We start from the raw sequence: 19,522 nt of genomic DNA, 5'->3' as shown, positions 1-19,522 counted from the left end.
TGATAAAATTGTCTTCTATAGAAAACGTGGCGTGCAGGGCTGCAGTGCACAGAAACACTTATCTTTCATTTTTCGTGGCGCTGAAAAGGTTAACGAGTTACTACTGAACTAGGCCCTATTGTCTCTGACCTTAGCCTTTTCCTGTGGAAACGACAGAAAAAAAATTGTCAGTGTCAGTCAAGTGTCAAACCATGACAGTGACATACAGACATTTCAATTTCAATTCAACCACAAACAAAAAAAAAATTCTTCATTAGTATAGCACGTAATATTTTAATTACAAAGTACAAGGTAGGTAGACCGGACCGGCTGTTATTATCTACCGTAGATAGAAAAAATATTAGTAGAATTCGGCATCGTTTATCGTCTTCGGTCAGCACACGTAATCGTAAGTGTTAATTATATTGATATCAAGAGGCACCTTTAAATTTATACATTAATGCAATGATTAGTAGGTTTTTTATCTTCATTAGTTATCCTACCTGTTGATGTGCTTTCGTAAAAACTCATGTGTATTATTCTAGATGTCAAAGGTCGATTTGGTTGTGTTTGGGGCCACCGGCTTTACCGGCAAGAAGGTTGTCGAGGAGTTGGCCAGAGGGGAGAAGAAGTATGCTGGCATCAGCTGGGCTGTGGCGGGACGCGCTGAGAAGAAACTTGAGGCTGTCTTGAACGAAGTGGCCCAGAAGACGGGTAAATATCTCCAAAATATCTTATCTACCTATAAATGGGAAAGGTCACCGATTGACTGACTCACTCATCACGAAATCTCATCACGAAAAACTAGAAGTGCTAGGATTCTCAAATTTTGCATGGGGGTACCTTTTAGAACATAGGTGCTCACTAGGAACGGATTTTACGAAACTCCACCCTTATGGGAGTAAAACGGAATTCACGCGTACGAAGTCGCCGGTGGCCGCTAGTATAAACTATTACTTAGATAATGTTAACAAAAGTATTTTCTTCTTTTACTCATTCATGTTGAAATATCATTTCATATAATTTTTTAAACATAAAAGGATTGTGATGATTATTCAGTTAAATAATTTAGTGACAAATTTGTATAGATCTACCTTACTTTAACAAAAAATAATAAAGAAACATATACCCCCATAATACAAAAAATGGCTGTGATGTACGGACGGACAGACGGACAGACAGACATGACGAATCTATAAGGGTTCCGTTTTTTGCCATTTGGCTACAAAACCCTAAAAAGTTAAACACGCAATGAACAATGTTTTAAAATGAAATTTCCATATTTATTGACAATTTAAACTAGTTCTCAATGCAAGTTTAACTTTTTTGTAAAAAAGGAGTATTACTTTATTATTAATTTTTAAAATTATAGATATAACTTGGTAAGGTATATTCTCTAACAAATTGATGATAATACCACATCATCTGTGTGTGGCATCATTACTGACTTCTGGGTTGTAAAGTCAGATTTAGCAGTTTTATTTTAATTTGTAAATTAAATGTAAATTCCTTCTTTTCCTGAAACAATAGCAGTGAGGGGATATCATCCATTCTGTACTTCATCTATTATTCTTGAATAAACATTATAGAATTGTTCTTATTCTATTATGTGCAAACTTCATGAAGCCAAAGAGACTAGTAGTTTGTCTGCCGACAAATGCTATTGTGGCTTTCTGCAAATTTCATTTTTTATTTGTTTCAACAAATTCTTGTCATCATTCTCTCTCTTCTTAGTGGGGCACTCTTGTCAGAGTGGTCGTGGTTGCGCTGACGACGTACATGGTGGGGTGATGTTATCTCCGAGGGTAGCTCTCCTGGCGATGTGCTTCCATTTGTGACGGTTAGAGGCGTCGCGAGTACATTGGACCTTGTCATCATTAGGTAGTTATTAAAAAAACAAGTAACAAGAAATAAGTAGCAAAAAATTATTGACATAATTGTATAAATGTAAATTTTTGTTTATGAGTTAAGTACACAATAGAAATGTTTATGTAGATGAGAATATAATAGGCTTGAATCATTGTCTATGTGGAGTTTTGGGTCTGCCATCGGACGTGTCCTTGGGTTCCGGGTAGGGGAATGCCCCCAGTTATGGGGGTACCGCCGCCGACAAAAACCCAAGCGCGACAGGTCTTGACAACTCGGTGGGCCTGTCGGGCAACCCGTAACCCACGATTGAGTCGGCCGGGGCCGTCGAAGTATTTGTCCGGGCCACAATGTAGGGGACATCTCTAAAAACCCCCAAATGGGCGCTTGTCCCGGGCCCATTTTTTGGAGGGCCGCTCTAGGTACTTCTCTGAACAGCAGAGCTGACTGAGCAGCAGCATATAGTAGACCGTAACTCGCTACGACGGACCGGGGGTCCTCTTCTACCAGAGGAGAAAACCACTATAAAAACAACTGGAGGAGGGGATTGGGAGTCCGCGCGAAGCCGGACTGGCTCCCTATACTCTAGATATCGAGCCATAGCCTGTGACGGAGCAGCGGATGAATGTCATGATCAGTAACTCGCGGCTCCGTTTCATTGGCCTCCGATTAACAAAGCTGCCTTTTTTGCTCTTTTACTTCTGATGACTTACTAAACCTCAAACAAAAGAAGAGATAAAAAAAAACTTCCTACATACATTTGCGTATATCTTTTTTTTAATATTTAAACTAAAATATTTTTTTAAAAACAGCTAATGGTGATAAATATGTTACTCAACAGCTCACAATGCGTTACGGTGGCTGTAAAAAGTCGAAATTGTGAGAATGATGTCAAAACATTTTTTTTTTCAATTAGATTGCATCAGATGAATTCAGATGGAAATTGAACCCACACTGAGTCAGCGTTGTTTCATCAATGCTGGGTAGTGCTACCCAGGATGTCCGTCCAACAAAAATATAATTACAACAAAAAATACAACAAATATTTAACAATCAGTTAACATGTGCTAGGACCATGTTGACATCGAAATAACACTGTATTAATACATTTAAAATCACGATTCCCGACACGTTTGCTCAATGTCTCAAGGTTAGCGGTCGGAGTAGTTACACGTGTTAACCGAAAGGTCGTGGGTTCAATTCCCATCTCAGGCAATCTTAAGTTTTATATAATAAAAACACATCTTCGATGCACAGATTTATTAATCTCATAGAGATCTAGAGAGATGCCATCTAATGCGCTGAGTTCGAAACCCAGTGTGTCATTAGAAATTCAAATCACAAAGTAATCAAAATAAAAATAGTACGTCGCGAAGAGTGTATGTAAAAGCCTATTTGGCATAATTTTTAAACTATTTTTTTCTAACGTTTTAATTTCTGTAATTTGTTGTTCTAGTGTGCCAAATAAATGTACGTTCTATCTTTCTTTCTTTCTAATGCGCACATTGCATTGCTCACGAGCAATATGTTCTGTTTTTGGGAATATTGCTGCGACACCGGCCTCGCCCGCTTTTCACATCTCCCTTTAGTTTCTGTGATTAACCCTCTTTGTTTGTTAATCTTCAGGCGCGGACTTGTCCGGCGTGCGGCGCATAGTTGCTGACGTAGGAGACAACGATTCCCTGAAGAGCATGTGCTCGCAAGCCCGCGTGGTGGTCAACGTGTGCGGCCCGTACCGGCTGTATGGCGAGCCGGTGGTTCGCGCCGCCATCGACAGCAAGGCACACTATGTGGACGTGAGCGGCGAGCCTCAGGTGATACACATATCTAAAGCCCGGTCTGTGAGCACGTAGAACTTTGTCCAATGACCCCTAGCTACCCATCCTTATCGCTCGCGCGTAATTATATTGCTGTCGCGACTGTGCGACGGGTGCCCGCAGTGAGTGTGCGAGCGCGATAGCAACATAATTACCCGCGAGCGACGGGATTCTACGTGCTCACGGACCAGGCTTTACATCCCACAGGCGCAGGACCGGTCTTTGTGGAAATCCTTGGGGGAGGCCTTTGCCCAGCAGTGGACGTCTTTCGGCTGAAACTAACGAACAAACGAACTACATTTCGATCGAGTTAACTGTACACCCGTCTGGAATACGATTCTCCCTCGCACTCGCCCGCGTTCGCTTCGTCCGTGCTAGAGCGTCGATGTGACGTCACGGCTGCCAGGTGCGCTTGTAACTCAACTGTGTTGTAATATCACTACTATATCCGTTGTAAAAAATGAGGTACCTCTAGTTTTATGTCAGTACCCAAGTAGCATTTTACTCCATTTAAGAGTTCACATTTAGTTCCAATGTGTACTTAAAGCATTAGTACAGTTCACTCGTGATGTATAAGCTGTATTATTGCAATTAATTACACCTATACCTGTCTAAGGGACTTATAGGAGTGTAGACTAGTGTAGAGTTATACTTTTATACGATTGTTGGTGTTATAATACTCTAACAACTATCCTTTAGTCAGCCGTCTGACTAAGAGCATTATAGGAGGGTAGAGATACGGCAATCGCTGTTTAACGGCCTACTTGTACGATGTTATTGGCTCCGTGCACGATTACAGCGCCAACTAGCGTCCACAACTTTGTGGGTTCTGTCACATTGACATTTAGGTCGTTTATTTGTGAAAAAATATCGAAATGAAAAAATAACAAATATTTTCAACTAATAAATTGTTGTGATACCACGATTTGGGTGGAAAAAAGGTTTTGAAATCATTTTGGTCATTCAAATCAAATGAGGTAAGTCCAAAAAGTGTGTTTAATTTTGATTGTGTCAGGGTTTGTTTACTTCATTTATAGTTGTAGTTTTACAGTAAAACAAAAAGAAAAAGCTACTTTAACGGTTTCATTATATAACAGTAAATATATTTAAATGTTTCTGTATCGCTAGTAATAAATTAAATATCGTTTTCAGATCGAAATGAGTATCGTTTTGAAGACCGGGTTTGTGAGAGTTACAATATCAAATTCCAACCACAAACCGTATTTAAAGGAAAGTTGTTGGTATTGGCTGGACAAGTCCGAGATGTAGAAGAATTAAGAACAAAACAAGGGCAGAGTTCAATAATTCACGCTCTCATCATAAGGCAAACATCTGTGCACAACAACTACTGTGACTCATTTTTGTACTACCACGTTGTATAGTTTAGTTATTTCCAAATTGTAAACGGCTATTAAAACAGCCCTATCGAAATACAGTCCACTCTTTTATTTAAGTTCCCAGTAGGACCCTTTTCATGCGATTAATTAATGATGTTAAAATGTATTATGTAGAATCGCTTTGCCATTGACAGATACATCTGATGACAGAGCTTACATTATTTCTACTTTTGACCACCATGAGCGCTGCGATAGATTATGTCCCCCCCACCTAGTACTTCGCACCCAGCGAATAGAGCTAGCATTTTAATAGAACACACGTGGTCATTTATAAAGCCAAAGGCTGTTATGTTTACTTGTTTTAGACTGTTATACAGCTAGTAGCTGTAGTAGGACTTGTTTGTGATAATTAAATAACCTTTTTTTACTATCTGTACAAAAGTGTTTCAATGGTTCGCATGTGCACTGTAGGCTGTTAAAAGGACTATATGTGTTGTCCATTAACATCAATAGCAGTTTATTTGTCCACAAGTACTACTCTTATTTGCTTTAAGCTGAACATGAATGTGAATGTGATATTCTATTACACTTTTCCCCAAGCCTGTTTTTAGTTGTTCATGGTGGTTCTGTACATGATGCAGAGGAAAATATTATGCCTGAACCTGAAAGTTCCCTTCAAAATATACAGATATCAGAGTGTGATGATTGCAGTTCTAGTGATAGTGAATACAATTTTGATTTGGACAATTATTTATTTAACCTTTCGCAAAAAAATAAGAACATGGGCTATTGAAAATCGTATTCCTCATTCCGCTTTGAATAAATTGTCAGGCATAATAAACGAATTTAAACCGGGAACACTACCGTCTGATGCTTTAGGTACTCATACTTGACTATTAGTAGCTGGGCTAGGCGATTTAACGGACATTAATAATTTTTATTGCGGATCTCTAAAATTTCAGTATTTGAAAGAATTAAAGATACACAATTGACCTGAACTAAGTACATCTTAAAGCTGTACATAAGTTCACATTAGAATAAATTTATAGACATTAGCGCTGTAGTGGTACAAATGTGGAACTTCATATAGATAACAGCATTCTAACAGAACACATGTGAACCTAATATACGCTCACCGCATTAAATCGGAGTTATAACAGTTCACATAGCCGTATTTCATTTCCACCATTTTGTTCTACATAACCTAAAATATTTACCAAATAAATCTCCAAAATTAATGCAGATTTATTACAAAATTCGCAGATAGAGCGATTGAGTTTTGGTTTCATGTTATAATCAATTACCGTAATATAATTATAATGCCAATACAATATCAAAAACTGAAAATTGTAGATTTCCTCTCAACCAGATTTAAATATTTTAAAATGAATATCGCGTTTTTACAGAGGCGCGTAAATATTTTAGCTGTAAATATGTATACATTTCACGATAAAGTTGCATTCCCAATGGCATTAACATTATTAAGTATTTAAAACCCGTGTTATTATTTGCATAAATGATTATCCGCCCGAGTTGTTTCCCTCTTGGCACTCACGTACAAATACCAAACTAATATTAAAATGTGGAAATAATTTAGGACACACGTGAACTTTATGTAGCATTGGAGTACTTTTGTCGGACTTTATAACTTTGAAAGCTGTGCATTTAGCCACTTGTTACTCTTTATTACACTCACGTACGTTGTATGGTTCACACTGCGTCCCATATAGTGCCGTAAGTCAGCCTTAAGTCCGATGTTACTACTTAAACTGCTATTATAATGCTATTATACTGCTAATGTACAGCCATAGTGAACTTAAGGCTGTCTAATTTGTGCCCAAACTGGTTCTATAAAAGTATTATAGCAAGCTATACAGCTCGTATACAGCTGACATACACAGCTTGTGGAGTACATGTGAACGACTAGTGAACTCTTAAATGGAGTAAAATGTTACTTGGGTATCAAATGAGATACAGTCATCACAGGTAACTCTAGTTTTAAGTATGAGCGCTGTTTTCTACCAAAAAACAGACGAGGCGAAAATAGCGACAGGTTATTCTCATCGAAGCGGAGCGGAGCTATATCGACTATAGTGATTTGTTTACACTTTCTTTATCACCACTCTTCTGTATTATTACTTATCATCACCTTTATAGGAATGAAGATCGTAGTTTGACTCGACCGAAAAATATTATCAATAGCTAATACTATGTGCAATATCATTTAATAATTTCTACAAATGACGTTAATCGATGATATTTTTTAAAAACATTGGGTTATGTATGTAGTACAGGTGTGATTTTATACAATTTAAAAATGTACCTCGGTAGACTAGTGGTATTTTTTTGACATTGACCGTTCCAAAGAGACTTATTTCGTAAGGTGGATAATAGATTCTTTATACTCATTGAATGCTAATTATTCGGCTGGAATAGACTCGTTGTCAACAATAAAGTAAGTTTATAAATAGACATCCGTTTACAACATAAATACATAGTAGTTTTTTATGTGTATGTATTTGTTTTGTACATACATATTGTGACTTGTCGGCTTTACAAAAATAATACTTATGCATGCTTAAATATGCACATTTTTATCCGTTTTCTGGTACAGTCAAGGAACATAATATGTATATCCATGACCCATTTCGCTGAAATGTTTTAAAGTCTCTGAATCCATTAAGGTCGAAAATAGTGTGAAAATGTCAAAAAGTGATATTTTATTGTTTGAAATTAAAATCTTTCCTCTTTTTCTTATTATTTTTCATGCTAATTAAGGTGTTTGAATAAGTACGTCTAAAGCGGGTACCCGCGCAAGTTTTAGCGTAGGCCCTAATAGCAAAAATAAGTGACTGTTGTGTAACTAAATTTTTAAATAAACAACTTGAAAACATCGAACTGCCTAAGGCGGGAACCGGACCCACGATTTTTCGCTTGCCGGGCGACTGCTCTTCCTATTATAGTTTAACTAAAAATAAACAAATTAATTTAAATTTCATAAAAACCTTGAATGTCGTCACTTCTCAGTTCATGGAGACGATGCAAATTGAGTACGGCGCGCAGGCGCGTGACGCAAACGTTTGCGTGGTCAGCGCGTGCGGCTGGGACAGCGTGCCCAACGACATGGGCGTCGTCTTCCTGGACCAGAACTTCGGAGGTGGGTGTCCCAGAGACCATAGAACTATAACTCCTATAGTCTGGTCTGTGAGCACGTACAATTTTGTCCAATGACCCCAAGCTACCCATCCTTATCGCTCGCGCGTAATTATGTTGCTATCGCGCTCGCACACTCACTGCGGGTGCCAGTCGCACAGTCGCGACAGCAATATAATTACGCGCGAGCGATAAGGATGAGTAACTAAGGGTCATTGGACAAAATTCTACGTGCTCACAGACCGGGCTTTAGCAACCGAGGACTCTTCACTCCCTAGCGACCGAGTACTCCACTCCCCAGTTCATAGACGATGTAGCTAGAATACGGAGCAGTTGCATGTGAGGCGGGGACAGCATGCCAAATGACATGGGCGTTATCTTCCTGGACCAGAACTTTGGAGGTGGGTGTTGACTGTTGTCGAGACCATAATGTTTAGGGACCGGGTGCTCGTTATTCACAGTTCAATAGACGCATAGCTAGAGTACGGAGCGGTAGCGGGAAAGTGTGCCGAATGATATGGATGTGATCTTCCTGAACCAGAATTTCGAAGGTGGGTATTTCTAGAAACTTCGTAGGTTAGTCCCTCAGGAGTTCAGGACCATAAAATTATACCGTCTAGGGACCGAGTGCTCTTTACTCTTCTTTTCTTAGACGATGTAGACTTAGAGTAAGGCGCGGTGGCGCAGGAGGGAACAGCATACTGAATAACAGTCTGAGTTTCTCTGGACCAGAATTTTGGTGGTGGGTGTCTTTAAAAACTTCGATGGTGGGTGTCCCTAGAATTTTCAGAGATCTTTCCCTCGAGACCACCACTTGTATGACTAATATCTTTATTTGCTTCAAACATAGCATGAGGATGTTGTTTTTCACAATGCTCTCATGTTTAACCTTTTAACAATAATCATGCAAATCATTGCACAAATAGTCCTCAATGCCAAGTCACCGCATAATGTTGTTTGTTTTCCCCAGGCACTTTGAACTCTGTGGAGTCGTACATAAGCTCCAAAATCGCGCCCGAGGTGGCGTGGCAGGCGTTCTCGCGGGGCAGCGTCAACTACGGCACCTGGGAGTCTCTGGTCTATGGGTTAGTTTCCTTTAATGCCTGTTTTAGAATCCTTCCTACTATCAATGCGAAAGTTTGTGTGGATGTCTGGATGTTTGTTACTCTTTCACGCAAAAACTACTGAACGGATTTTGTTGAAACTTTACAGTATTGTTGTTTATAACCCAGATTAACATATAATCTATAATTTATGACGATATGTAACAAACTTTTCAATAAATAAATAAGACGTGGGTAAAAAGCGCCATCTATCGTCATTGGTTAAATAAAATCTACAGCCAAAAAATTTTGACGTTCGTAAATATTCATGTGGGAAGGAAGCCGTTAAACGCCATCTATCAACGTCATTAGTAATTAAATTAAACGAGGTCCACGTGTACGAAGTCGCGGGCGAACGCTAGTCATTTATAAATATCTAACCCGATTGGGTTTGCCAAGACATTTGAATTTATTGTATGTTGTTATGATTCGTACATTACCTTCGCACATGAACTTATAATATTATGTACATATATTTCCTGTTTTCCTTACTAGTCTGCGTCTAAGTAACGCTAGCGTATTAGACTTTATACCGCACGTTCGCATTTTGCATTACATAGGATATTGTCTAGACGTCAGGCCTGAAATATCTGTTTTTCTAAAATGTACAATTTTCAAAAAGTCGTACTCATGTTTGCATTCCTATTTTGTCAGCTTTATCGAAATGTCTTCAATTTAAAATGTGTGCAGATTTTAGAAGGTCTTTATTCATAACTAGCTTTCTGCCCGCGGCTTCGCCCGCGTGGAATTTTGTCTGTCACAGAAAAACTTTATCGCGCGCGTCCCTGTTTCAAAAACCGGGATAAAAACTATCCTATGTCCATTCCCGGGACTCAAACTATGTCCCTGCCAAATTTCATCGAAATCGGTTGCGAGGTTTAAGCGGGAAAGCGTAACAGACAGACAGACAGACAGAGTTACTTTCGCATTTATAATATTAGTTGGGATGTTTACATTTATTTTCTATAATTTCTATAAGCTGAAAAACGAACATTGTACAAAAACTGTCATTCTTGGAGACGACAATTATTATTTTAAATGGTTGTCATTTTGAGTAGCAGACATTTTGCGAAAAATATATTTCAGGTCTGAGCCAAAACCTATAGGAATAGCTAAATCTTTCAAATGGATTTATATGAAAAGTTATTGTACTTAATATGTTTAAATTGTATTTCTTACAGCTTGGCCCATTATGATGAGCTGGGGCCGCTGAGGAAGAAGCTGTACCCTACTTCCATGCCCTCCTTCAAGCCGAAACTGCAGAACAAGTAAGAAACAAATAATTTACAAACTTAGTTTGATATCTCTTATCTAAGTAACTACTATGTCAGTTGCGAAGACGGTTTAGAATTCCGTGTAAAAAATTATTAAATGCCCGTTTTCACAATCAATCCCTAATTTTTAAGTGACACCTATGGTAACACATAACAGGAATTTTGTTTTCATAGCTTAAAAATTAGGGATTAATGGTGAAAACGGGCATAAACCACTGGAGGCTCCTAAGATATGAAAAAGAGTTCGACCCTCGACTCTATTCTCTTTTGACTGTTTGGTTCATAATTTTGGGTATGTTGTCAAGTTTATATTGTTATAATCATCACCTAATTTAAATTATATGCAGTGGAGACTAAAGTCTGTTCGCCGAGAGTTGATAAATATTATGAAATGTCTTGCAATAGCGACTGTCGCTTAATTATCGCATTCTGTATGGCGGGCCTCGTTTGTCACAACGCGCACTGAGTACCATGGTACGAGCCACGCAGCTGTCGTCAAGCGCCCCGGCCGGCGGGCCGCAATGTGTGAAACGGAATAGATTTATTTTACATAAGACCGAAATGAATGGTATGACAGTGGGTAGGGCTTTGCCCAACATTGGGATACACTATAAGCCACTTGATAATAATGAAATACTTTTTATCCAACACATGGATGCCACGTGTTTGATCCGTATCCCCACGTATGCCCTAACCGGAATAATTCCCGTAAAGGACATTGGGAACTTTAATATGAGAAAATGCCCCACGGCGGACAAAGATGAAACGTATTTTATTTCAAAGCTTTATACTTGTAGGTATATTCACTTAAAGCGCTATGTTGTGATATATGGGAATTCTGAGATATGACGAGTCTAAGTTGAAAATATATTTGTCTAAAATGATTTGATATTTTTATATGTTATGTTGTTTGGCATTGCAGAGTAACCAATAAAAGTAAATAAAATAATATAAATAAATAAAAAATATAAATAAAATAATATAAATAAATAAAATATTATAAATACTTAAATTAATATTAGACAACATCTCATATATTACTCCAACCCAAAATAAGTAGCTAAGGCATTTGTGTTATGGAAATCGGGAACGACGAACCACAACACACCCAAACCAGAGACAATGTGAAAAGATCGTTTTCTATATTGTCCCGGCCGGGAATCGAACCCGGGACCTCAGGATTGGCCCGGCACACCTTGAAAACCGGTGTGTGCGCCTCTCCGCCACCGAGGTCGTCAAAAATGTTACCTAAATGTAAAATAAAATAAAATATTATTAAAACTTCATTTTCTCAATATTCCCATATAAGAGAGAAAAAAAAATGCACGGAAATTCATTGGATATTAGTATGTATCATCTGTGATAGGTTTCGTTTGTGTCCGCTACTTTTCGGAAAGTGGGGCAAAAAGTTCCCAATGTCATTTAAAAGAGATAATAATTATAATCTACCAACTTTTTCATTATATCGACAAAAATAATTAGCGGGCCGCAATTTATAATGAGTTTAGAACCTCTGATATTTAATTTTTTTTATCAACTCTCGGCGAACAGACTTTAAATGACTTGATGTTGATGTAGTTTGAAGTTTTCTATCCAGTTGACCCTTATAGGATTTTGGAAACAATTTTAAAAAAAAAGGGAGGAGGTTCTTAATTCGACTCTAAATCTATATCTCATACATTTGATGTGTTTAATGTTATAATTTTAAAAATTAAAGATTTACTTATCCCTGCTTCTATTTTCAGAGTCCTCCCTCACAAGGAAGGCGGCCACTGGTGCATCCCATTCCTGGGAGCCGACAACTCCATAGTGTATCGCACTCAGCGCACCCTCTACGAAACGGAAAACAAACGCCCGGCGCAATTCCGCGCGTATCTCAAATTCCCCAACTTACTCTACGTGGCCATGCTGTATGTCTTCGGAACTATAATCATGCTGCTATCCAAATGGCAGTTCACGAGGCAGTGGCTGTTGGACTATCCCAGGTGTGGTGATCCGGCTCGAAGGACCAGGAAAATGTGGTGGACTGCAGTGGACTGTATGCGTTTGTGTGTGTTTGAGAGCGCTGACCGGACGATGATGACTGCCGTTGAGAGCTTGCCCTTACTATGTCGGGCGTAGTAGGTGCTACTTGCAGGAATAAAACCACTATTTCACTTGCTGAGACTTCTCGCGTTTATTATTCGCTTCCTTTTCTCAGTTCCTGCTTCTTCAGGTCACTTGTTGCTTGGAGCACTTGTTCTCTGAACTGAACACAACATCAACAAATAAACTCAAACTTGTCTCCCGGAGCGCCTCGCTCCGTATTTATAGGGCCCCGGGCTATATCCATCCCTTTCTCTCCCGATATTCCTGTCTCTGTCTCTCATGTTCTGGAATGTTCGAAGCGAGAGGTCCGATATTGCCGTCCTGTTTCTTTTTCTCTCGAATATTCCAGAAGTGTGTGGAAGAGTAATTGATGTGCAAGCGAGATGACAGATAATGTGAGAAAGAGATGGAATGTTATTTATCTCTAATCGACTCTAATTGATTATTTTAGTACATTTTCTGATTGTTAACGTTGCTAATCAATTATAATTAATAAATTAGCGTATTTTCTCGGTTGACGTCGCTAACACCAGGATATTCTCGTGCGGGATGGTGACGCGACAAGGCCCGCCACAGGAGGTCATGGATAACACGAGGTTCCAGTTCAAACTGGTTGGCAAGGGCTGGGCGGCGGGAGAAGATGTGGACACCACTAAGCCGACTAAGACTGTGGTGGCTACGGTGAGTTTGTTTTTGCTTTGTTAACTTTAATGCTTCAATCAGACCAACGCGTGCAGATCGCCATCGCCGGAGCGATCATATGCTAATGACAGGTCGTGCGGACTGTCATGGGTCACCCGATCTGTCATTGGCCTATGATCGCGCCAGCGATGGCTATCTGCACGCGTTGGTGTGGTTGAAGCTTAACTAATACATTGAAACGTTCTTATCACATAGGTAACCGCACTGTATGCACATCACAGTAGCGCTTATTTTCTGTAGCAGCATTGTCAAGCTAGTTGCAGTTTCGATTTTTTTTAATCAGCAATGTTTTAGCAAGTTATTGAGATTGACGTAAAATCAGAAGCAGTGGAAATCGTAACTATCTATTATTCTTTCCATGTACCGTGTATGATGTACTAAAAGGTAAAAATGTGATTTAAATGGAAATATTATAAATTATTTATACAAAAATATGGTTAACTACCTAACTCACGTTGATATTGTGTATAAATTATTGTTGACACCTAAGTCGTTTGCCTCTTGCCCCATAAAAAATGCTGACAATAGTGATTGAGTTGTTCCTTACGCTGTCATTGTTATTAGTGGTCTCAGATAAAAAACCCATCTTCCTAAAATCAGGTGACCTTCAGTAATTTTATTTACCAAATTTAGAACTCCGCAATCAGTGCTGATGTTACAGCACGTAGTATTGATTGATCATCAGGTTTGTCAAATGACCGATGATGATGGATTGTAATGAATCGGACTGTCGAAATCAACGATGTACCAATGTCAATGCTAAATCATCCAGATAAACGTTATTTCCTTATGGAAAACTCGTTTCACAAAATCGCATAAATTTTGACGATGGCCACACGTGATTACTTACCTAAATGGTTCAATATCAATTCAGAAACCATATCATACGATTTATGGCCATAGGAAAACCTAAGTACTTAACTGAAATAGCCCGTAGAATTGCCTAATGGAGTGGGCGGGGCCACAGAATAATAATAAGTACTACGTACAGAAGTTTTAGTTTGCGAAGGTATTTAAAAAAAATGTATGCTCAATGTCATTAACAATATGGTGTAATTTAGCCTGTCTCAAGAGTCAAGCACCATTTTGTTGACAAACGTCAGTGATCGGCACTGCGCCGAAGCTATAGGGCTGACTTCGGTAAAATGATGTGACGTGAGGTGCCAAACTGCGGAAAATGGCGGAGGAAATACATGAATAATATTAACTACTAATAATTTACCTCTCAGTGTCTTGAGGCAACCTAAAAACGTACAATCTGTGTTTTTATTATTATTTAAGCAGTTAAATACTGCACAGTATTTAGTACACCATTTTCTTTATTTTCTTCCATCATACACAAGAATACGCGTGCGTGAGTCAATGTTCGCTCGTATGTGAGGCCTTGTCGAATAGTATCCTGTAGGTGGGCCATCGTGCGTGTTTTGTTTTCGATGTAAACTCGCGCAGATGAACAGGCCTGACGGGGCATATAGCCTGAGTCTGACTGATGGCTTGGGGCGAAAGTTCTCGAGTGGCGAGCATGGGCCGGAAGACGTAGGCCTCCCAGTCGGTGGACCGATGATCTATTGAAGGTCGCAGGAAGCATCTGAATGCGGACCGCGTAAACAAACTAACTAAAGGTTGTAGATATGCTGTTAATTGGGATCATGACTGGGTAATGAAATCGAAATTCTATTTAGTTCGTCAGACAGATAATAAAAAAAATTGGACACGTATTTTTTCATTTTTTTCATTATCGAATCATTACAGTATTATATTGAGTTGAAATGTTTAAACATTTCAACTCGATGTAGCACTGTTATTATTTAATAATATTTTCTAATTAGGTATCTGTCTGACTGACAAATAATTGTAATTTTGTCATTTAGCCTAAACACTGCTTTGTGCAATGGTGCTATATCACAGAATAAGTAATAGTACAGGTACAGAAGGATTACTCCGCAAGACGATTTAAATAAATGCGAGTCTTGCTACGACGCGATACAGTTCAATTCAGCTCGCACAGCACTACGTACCTACAATTTTATTCACCTACAAGTTTTGTCTCTTTCTATCGCGTGTCTCTGAACTCTTCTTACGCTGCTAGGGTTGCTATGCTGTCTAGTGAAAAAATAGAATTAATCTACTTAGGTATTTGTAATGAGGTAGGTACGTATGTAGGTAAGTATTAGTGTTATTTTACCTTTGAAAAATAACATTTTAAATATACCTACTTAGGATAAAAAAGTACTTATTTTAATAAAATGTCTTCATTCATACCTATTTTAACATAAGACAAATAAATTAAACATACCTACTATCACAGAAGATAGAATGACGTCATCATACCTACCTACTTACTACGCAAACACGAAACGGCTACATCCTAGAACGAGAGGCATCACCCGAAAATCATATTTGTATTTGGCTTTGCACAAACTTTATCTAAAGTTACTCGCTGTACTTTGGCAACAATTTATTTTTTACTGAATATTGTTGGGGTACCTATGCATTATGGTAAAAGAACTAGCTTGTCGTAATTTGGTGTATCGATGTTACTCTTCCGTTTCATTTACCTACACGGAAAGGTAATAGTTAATATTTTAACGATAAAATTCTTAAAACATCATAAATTGTATTCAAAAGAAATTATTTATTAAAGGCAAAACATCAAGTCCCGACGGGCGCGCGCGTTGATACTCGACTGATATAATACCCGCCGGCGGGGCGCTTCGCTGTAGGTAATTATCGGATGTACCGCGCGGAGTGAGCCAGGCCTGGCTATATTCGAGTTAGCGCCATCTAGCGATGCAATCCAATATTGATAAGTTGTGTTGTTTGCCGGCAGGTGGCGGGGCGCGACCCCGGCTACGGGTTCACAGCACTGGCGCTGACGCAGTGCGCCGCCACCATCCTGCGCGAGCGAGACAGCATGCCTAAGGAGTGAGTACTCTTCTTACCTATTAATTAACTGCCCCGGGGGATCGCAAACTGTATTCATGAGGTCAAATTTTATTGGCAAAGATAAATAAGTATAGCCTGACCAGGAACATAAAAACCCTCGCCATGTTGCGGAAAACTAATGGTACTAATTTAACCAGGTTACCTATTAGATATAATTATTTTTCGTTAATTTATGAAAATATCTAATTAGCCCGTAATCCTGAATCCTGATACATAAAGTTAGCCTATTAATTTAACACAGGTACGACTGTACTCAGTGTTGCACTAACAAATGCAATTGACGCGCCTCTATGCCAGGGTTTTTATGTTCCTGGTCGGGCTATAAGTATATTTTTTTATTGAAAACAAAAAAGTGAAAAGAAAAAACTTCAGCAAAACAATCTTAAACAACAAAAAGTTACGCTTTGAGACCCGTGATTCTCTATTTTAATTAAACAATAAAATATTAAAATACATAGAGTTATATTATTTAAATGCAAGAGTGGAAACAAGCCCAAACTAGAGGGTGCCTCTAGTTGCGTTTATAAACACCACCTACAACATCAACAATGAGGGTTTTCGCGAATGAAAAATCCGCCAGATGGCAATACGTAGACGCGAGGTCCAAATGCTGCATGATTGGTTATTTTTGACATGACATTGACAGATATGTCAAAATCCACCAGTCACGCAGCAGTCAGACCCCACATCCACGTCCCGCCATCTAGCGGATCTTTCATACGCGAAAACCCTCATTGATTTTAGTTAACCCTTAAATGGTTTTTGTCCGTTTTAAAGGACATCTTATTTCTTTAAATAGAATACATTTTTAAAATAAAATGACAATTTTAAAATTAAGTCTTCTATTAAAATCCCAATAATTTTTAATCTTAATAAATTGATGCTTATTCCAGGGGTGGAGTGATGACCACCGGGGTGGCATTCCAGAGGACTAATCTCATCAAAAATATTCAGGATAGCAACTTTGAAGTCAAATTCGAGATCGTCGAACCCAAATAAATAAATAAGAAACAATGGAAATACGAGTACCTACTACCTAGACTATGCATTCCAACGGTAAACTAAACTTTATTTCTCTAACGTTTTCTAGTCTGCGATGTTTAAATAATAAAATTAAATAAAGCTTATTCAAATTAATAATAACGCGCACAATTCTGAGTAAAATAAAAACTATTCCATAACCTAAGCATTTATTTATGTTAAGTATTTATGTTTTTTTATTACTCATACTTAGTACTCGTTGAATAGGCTAGTTGCCTAAAAAAATTTTTTTAGTCCGTAATGTTTAATATCAAAAAATATTGGACACGTATAATTTTATTTGTCAATCTAACAAATAATTACATAGTTATGGTGCGTTGAAGTTGCGCACGACGTCACAACGTGCGGCATTTTTAAGCAAGCGTTGACGTCACGGGCCTCTTCTTATGAACTTTGGGGCGCTTTATCTCTTTAAATTTTCATTAGTTTGAAAAAGTGAAAAATACGAGTAGAGTATTTTTTGATAAATTAACTGACGGACTAATTAAAACTCTTGCTTTTTGACCCAGGCAACATCCCCATTGTTATGTGTATTATTTTATTTTTATTTATTTTACATGTACTTCGTTATCATTCATATCTTAGTTTAAAAAGGTTAATCGCATTTAGAATATTAATTTTACTAAAATATAAATAATATGTATTATGAATTTGATCACGGGACAAAAAACTCTACATAGCAGCTATGTCATAACATACATCCCTTTTCCACTATATCAAAAGCCATTTTTTATTTAGGTTGAAGCCAAACGAGCGTAATTTACGACGCGTTTTTTGAGTCTACACAAAAATTCTGTATGATCTTCACAACGACGCAAAATGTGTTGGAACTTGAACGTTTATTACGCTACGGAAATTATGCTCGTTTGGCTTCAGCCTTAAATGCCTGGTTATCCGTTAAACAATAATATGAACTGATTAAGTTTCGACAAAGTACTGACAAAGTTTGCGTTTCGTGTCCCGTGGTAGATTCGACCAAGACGCCAAGCGGACTTGGTGCTCATTGAAAGGTGCTGATATTAATGTAGATAAACTTGAACTTTTAATTCGACTCGGAACTTGACAGTAGAACTGTCAAAAACCATGACACATAGTGGTAAAAATATTGTTAGTTTCTTGTTTATGTACCTACTACTGATTCGTATTAAAAACTCAAGTTTTGGTATGTAGAAACGTAATTATAGTTGATAATAAAATATTTACATACTGCACTAATATATAAATAATGCATATTTATTTAGATATGTATGTATCTCTTAGTTTTTATTTTTTATATCGAATAAACATATATTTCAACATTTGATTCTATTATTACCTACTTGCCTGTACATAGTAGAAGGGAAAGTAAAACTTCGTATTGAAAATAGATTAATTAATTTATTGATAAAGTATTAGGTACTATCTTACCGATAGGAAATGTACACACAAACCAACCTAGCACGCATTATATACATTAAGATTTAGTGCAAGCGCTGTACATAGGTAATTACATTGCTGTACCTTCGAAATAAATTAGAAAAATGAGCTTTGGTCTAAAAATAAAGTTTGTTATAAAATAAATATAAAAAATATATCAAAGTCCTAAAACTAATGCTAGAGTTACACCATCGTGTAAACATCGGTAATGTACAGTTGATTGTGGGAAGAAGCGATACAATTATCATTTAACATCTTAAAGTTCGTGATCACTAATATTATTGAATTAATTAAATCTGGATTTCTACCTTTGTAGTTTATTCAGCACGTAAATAAAGAAGGTATATAATGAAACGATGTAACCTGATAACAACACATTTATTTCACACTTTCCTCATAGATTTACAAAAATTTATACAACGCGAGGGTTAAGAAACATGCTTATTTTAATTTTCTAACCGACCATGATGACAAGTTTCGGCTGTAGTTAGAGTAATTTAGACTTAAGACACATCACACACATTATAAAACGTGCATAAATACATATAGTTCAACATTATAGCTAATGCATCAGGATATGGTAGAAATCCAGACCAAATTAAAACTAAATAACATCTACACTATGCCCAGAATGTTATTCTAAGTTCTATCTTAAAATCTATATACAATTACATCGACAGATACCGTGCTGATAAGCCAATCTCGATGGTAGTCCAGGCCAAGATTGTGAGTCGAGTGGCAGTTATCTTGTCGACCGATAGCTTACGAAACTTGTAAGTGTATCATAATGTTCAATGGGT

The 19,522-nt window shown here is 37.8% G+C and overlaps 1 protein-coding gene and 1 long non-coding RNA gene across 3 annotated transcripts; both read left to right on the top strand.

Annotated features, from left to right (window-relative positions):
* LOC135076769 (lipid droplet localized protein-like) lies at positions 1 to 18,602 on the top strand. 2 transcript variants are annotated; one of them, XM_063971192.1, is made up of 10 exons: positions 1 to 291; positions 525 to 693; positions 3,472 to 3,659; positions 8,027 to 8,156; positions 9,123 to 9,237; positions 10,437 to 10,523; positions 12,275 to 12,514; positions 13,151 to 13,298; positions 16,150 to 16,244; positions 17,159 to 18,602. In XM_063971192.1, exons 2-10 carry the CDS (start codon positions 525 to 527, stop codon positions 17,262 to 17,264), a joined length of 1,278 nt encoding a protein of 425 aa, XP_063827262.1. In that variant the 5' UTR covers positions 1 to 291; the 3' UTR covers positions 17,265 to 18,602. The 2 variants fall into 2 exon arrangements, with proteins under 2 accessions (XP_063827262.1, XP_063827261.1); XM_063971191.1 differs by having other exon boundaries at positions 194 to 388.
* On the top strand, positions 4,499 to 5,097 carry LOC135076452 (uncharacterized). The gene is made up of 2 exons (XR_010258260.1): positions 4,499 to 4,639; positions 4,815 to 5,097. It is a non-coding gene; the product is annotated as an uncharacterized LOC135076452 (long non-coding RNA).
* Positions 18,603 to 19,522: the final 920 nt, after the last annotated feature.

The sequence above is a fragment of the Ostrinia nubilalis genome, chromosome 12 (assembly GCF_963855985.1).
Source record: "Ostrinia nubilalis chromosome 12, ilOstNubi1.1, whole genome shotgun sequence".
NCBI lineage: Eukaryota > Metazoa > Arthropoda > Insecta > Lepidoptera > Crambidae > Ostrinia > Ostrinia nubilalis.
The sequence above is the reverse complement of the archived record's forward strand: the minus strand, read 5'-3'. Positions and strand labels throughout refer to the sequence as shown.